The 4,463-nt window shown below is 46.4% G+C and overlaps 1 protein-coding gene across 3 annotated transcripts in view; it reads right to left on the reverse strand.

Moving 5' to 3' along the window:
* CENPU (centromere protein U) overlaps positions 1 to 4,463 on the reverse strand; it is a 26,387-nt gene that overhangs the window by 14,081 nt on the left and 7,843 nt on the right. For all 3 annotated transcript variants that reach the window (XM_006026613.3, XM_006026612.3, XM_006026614.3), the window contains exons 4-5: positions 3,480 to 3,612; positions 650 to 752 (exon numbers count right to left, since the gene is read on the reverse strand). In XM_006026613.3, the coding sequence (XP_006026675.1) occupies positions 650 to 752; positions 3,480 to 3,612 (236 nt within the window). The remainder of the gene's footprint in view (positions 1 to 649; positions 753 to 3,479; positions 3,613 to 4,463) is intronic.

Below are 4,463 nucleotides of genomic sequence, written 5' to 3' on the forward strand. Positions count from 1 at the left end.
AGGATTTTAAGTCTAGTGAATTTCACACTTCAGAAAGTCAATGCGTAAGCTTTCTATCCTGCACTACTGCATGGCTTCACTTAAAATGACATATTTCTCAAGTCATCCTTTCGTCTGTCAGTTTGGAAGCTCTTTATAAGATAAGGAAGCATGACAATAGAAGTTATATATTGAGAGAGAAAGTGCAAAAGAAATGAAGTGCTTGGTGCTCTAAGGGAAAAAAAATCTCTGACAGGTAGGTGTATTTAGTTTGAAAAATACAAATACAGGTTTAGTAATTAACTAAAAATTCCATTTTTTTTAAACAAATCTGTTCTAACTTCAATACTGAAAATATACCAAATATTTAGATTCTAATTTAGCACTTTTTTTTTTACATCTGAAATATAGCCATTTTTTAGGGTTTTTTCATTAAGGGAGAGTAACTGTTTTACATCAAGTGAAAGAGGAATAAACTAATAGTGTGGCAGGACCCAAAACTTTTTTTGGAATTCCCACTGTGGTATCAAGCATCCCACATCTCTCAGTGGTGTTTTGACAACTGAGAAGCTCTTAAAACAAAAAGTACTAAGGAGTGTACTTAGGATCCTTTTCTGGTTCTGATATGAATAGGCCATAGAATAAATTAAAGTGATTGAGGCTTACTGACCTTTTTCTGTATCGTATTCTCCTTTGAGAATTCGTCTTCAGAACTCTCTGCCTCCAATTTGCCTGCACCATCTTCAGGTATTTTCAAGCAACCCTGCTTTTTACTGCAGTAAAAATGAGCAATAAAGAAAAAAAATGTGTGCGTGTATAAATCCACACTGATCACTGAGTTGCATATTTGCCTTCAACACATTATATACATACAACAAAGCCTTGATTAATGATGACCTAATGGGGTTCTCATTTATTGCCATACTGAAGTCCCAGATTTAACTTCAAATTTTCAATCTCCAGTTCATCAACTGCAGGTTGTACAGCAAAGGCCACATAAAGAAAATGGAGTTGTATAACTCAGCATTAACCCTTTGAAAACTTAAGAAGCAGGCTCTGAAAAGAATCCAGCTCAATACAAGTCTTAAAAATGCCTCTGTTACCTGGGCCTCAAGAGAAGATGTGGTAAACTCTGGAAACAGGGACAGAGTTATAATTTCAGGGACTCTGACACAATGTAGATGGAGAAGCCTCTTTAGAAGATCGCACATTCACAAATATCATAGTTTTGTCTAGATAACTTCATTTCTGCAACCATTACTCCAAAATTAAACCAGATATGCTTTAATAAAGCAGAAGTATGAAAACAAAAAGTTGTTTATAATAATTTGTCTGAGCTAGCAATACTTCTTATCACCTCAACCTAGATTCAAAGCTAAATAAGATCATCTTTTGTTTTTTAAAATATTTCTTTGCTATTTTTATTAAATACTAATAAGTTAACTGGGTTTAGAAGAGTCAACAATTCTTCTCAAAGAAATTTTAAAGACTTCCATTTCAGCCACCACTGTTCTGACATCTGTGATGTTACAGTACAAGTTTGAACTTAAAATGCATGCATGATACCAGAAGCGTCAAAACATCTAGCCTGGATCCAACACGTAGAGCTGTATCATCTGGCCCACAGTGCTGCCTGCCACAATGTAGCATGCACCAGAACCAGCCCCATGTGCCGAATGTGATGTGTGGGGCCCAACTGGCATGGCGGGGCACATGGGGCAAGACCAGTCTGGGGTACCTGCTGCATGAAGCATCTGTGCCAGACTGGCCCTCCACACTGGATCAGGGTCAGTCAGGATCGGGCCCAGCAACAGGCCATGCATGTCAGATCCAGCATACAGGACTGGTCAGGCCCAAGTACCCCAGACCAGCCCCTTGCACCACATGCTGTGCTGGAGACAGTGCATACTGCACACAGTTTGTGGGGTGCACTACATTTGACACCCATGCTGGACCCAGGGCCAATCCAGATCAGGCCCACTGACTGGCCCCTGCATGCCAGATCCAACATGGAGAGCTGTTCTGGTGTGGTTGCCACATGCAGTGCTCACTCTAGACCAGCACCCATGCTGTGTGTAGCACCCTGGAACAGCCCCATATGCTATGCGTGGAGCCTGGGCAAGTGCATGTTGCATGCAGCACATGGAGCTGGAGCAGCATGCAAGGCTGGTCCAGAGTGCACACTGCTTGCAGTGTCTACACTGGACCAGTCTGGTAGGCTGGATGCAGTATGTGGGGCTGCTTTGCAGGCCTGAGCCGGCCCACAGACCAGCTCCACGCTCCTTATCCAGCCCACGGGGCCAAATGAGTTTGACATCCTATGGCAGAGCACTGTTGGTGCCTGTCACTTTAAGGGCAGCCAGGCAGGTGCCTCATGGTGGCAGCCATTTTGAGAACCTAATATATAAAGAGTGCAGTTAGCTACTGCCTGGCTGAGCTGCAACAGGAACAACCAGGAGGTAAGGGCAAGAGCTGATAGGGATGTCTAGGAGGCTCGTGGTCCCCGGCATGATGTAAAACTGCACCCTGCCAGGAGTGGGTGGCCTGGTAGGGCTCCCAGTGGTGCGGGAGCCCCCAGGAAATACCAGGCCAGTTACCACCCTGGTGAAAGGCTGGTTGGGGCACCTTAACCCCAGCTCCCATATCCCTGGTGGGCAAGATCGAGCAAGGGAGGCCCAGGCTTACTGCGGAGCACTGAGGCAAGACCCAGGCTGGTGGAGGGATCTGTGGCGGCACCCAGACTCTGTGGTAAGGTCTGAGGTTGCATATAGGAGCTGGCGTGAAGCTCCAGGGGGCTGGGGCCCTGAGTCTTGGGGAACTATTAAAGAAGCTCCCAGGGCCAAGGATAAGGGGATTGCACAGGGAGGGCTTGGGGACAAGGCTCGGAGCCCCAAGAGCGTATGTGTGGGCTTAGAGCCGCGCGCGCGCGCGTGTAGTAAACCCAGCGTGAGGGTGCTGGGATCAGGAGCTCCAGTGGGAAGTGAGAGTCCCGGTGAGACGCTGGAGCTCGGGTGCTAGTGCTAGCTGGCTGGAGGGAATACCTGCGAGGCTTGGGCTGCGGTGTAGGGGAGGAATGGAGCCACAGATAGCGCCCCCTGGCAACGGGGCAGGAAAATGGGCTGTCTCCTGCTGGTGTAATATCTTAATCATTTTCCAACAAGGTGTGGCAGGCGGTTAGCCCAGAAACAGGTGGGTGGGCCAGCGTCTGACTGGCCCCAGACCCACTTGTTACACACCCCTGCACTATACCAACCACCTAATGCATCTTACTGATTTATTCAAATCCTGTTTTTCATTCAGGAAGTTTTAAATTATACTGGTATTTAAATTCATGATCTCAGGCAACCATGACTAAGATACTGTAAGCACAGGATTCTTACCACTTAAAGTTTTTCTCAAACTAATGGGATAATCTTGAAATTATACCTAAGCAATCTTAAGTTATGAAAACAGCATTTGATAGCTTCTCTGTGCTGGCAATTATATTATTTTTACTGTACCTTCCTCTTGTGTTTTTTCTCTCTGGAGCTGAATCAGGTGAATGAATAGATGATGCATCATGTTCCAAATTTTCCTCTTCCAACAGTTCCACATCTCCATCAGCATCTACAGCAGTACTATGTAAAGGATGATCTATATGAAATGGAAAATCAAGTTCCCTTAAACTTCAGAACCTTATCTCTTCAAAAAAGGAACCTAGCTAGATGTTCTCTATTTTTTTTCCAAATTAAGTCTTACTAAAATACTGCTTCAAATCTGTTAGTAAAATACAGTTGAGTAAAAATAATCTGAAGACCAAGGAGGGTTTTTCACTGGGCAGTTAGCATTAGGGGCTATAGGCTCTACAGGCGGGATAGAGAAGGAAGGAAGGGAGGAGGTGTGGCGCTCTATGTCAAAGAGCAATACACATCCTCTGCCAGCAAAACGGGGTCAGAGGAGGGGCAAGCTGAAGTGCTCTGGGTCAAGATACAAGGGGGTCGTGGGGAGAGGGATTTAACGGTGGGGGTCTACTACAAACCCCACAACCAAGAGGAGGAGCTGGACCGGGAATTTTTGGGCCAGCTTGCAGAGGCACTTAAGGCAAGGGATGTAGTTGTCATGGGTGATCTAAACTACCCGGACATCTGCCGGGAGGAGCAGTCAACCAGGTCAGACCGTTCCAGGAGGTTCCTGGCCGAGATACAGGACCTCCACTTAACCCAGGAGGTACACAGTCCCACCAGAGGAAATGCCCTGTTGGACCTGGTCCTGGCCACAGGCGATGATCTGATAAGGGGGCTCCAGGTCTTTGACCACCTGGGTGATAGCGATCATCGCTTGCTGGAATTCATCATCCAGTGCAGGGTGTCAAGGGCCTGCAGCAAGGCGGTAGCCCTAGACTTCAAGAGGCCCAACTTCAAGGAGTTGAGATTGGTGGGAGCCTCTGGAGTTCTCGAGGGCAGGGGAACTCAGTGCCCAAGATGAGTGGTCGTTCCTTAAGGAGA

The sequence above is a fragment of the Alligator sinensis genome, unplaced genomic scaffold (genome assembly GCF_000455745.1).
Source record: "Alligator sinensis unplaced genomic scaffold, ASM45574v1 scaffold354_1, whole genome shotgun sequence".
Taxonomy (NCBI): Eukaryota; Metazoa; Chordata; order Crocodylia; family Alligatoridae; genus Alligator; species Alligator sinensis.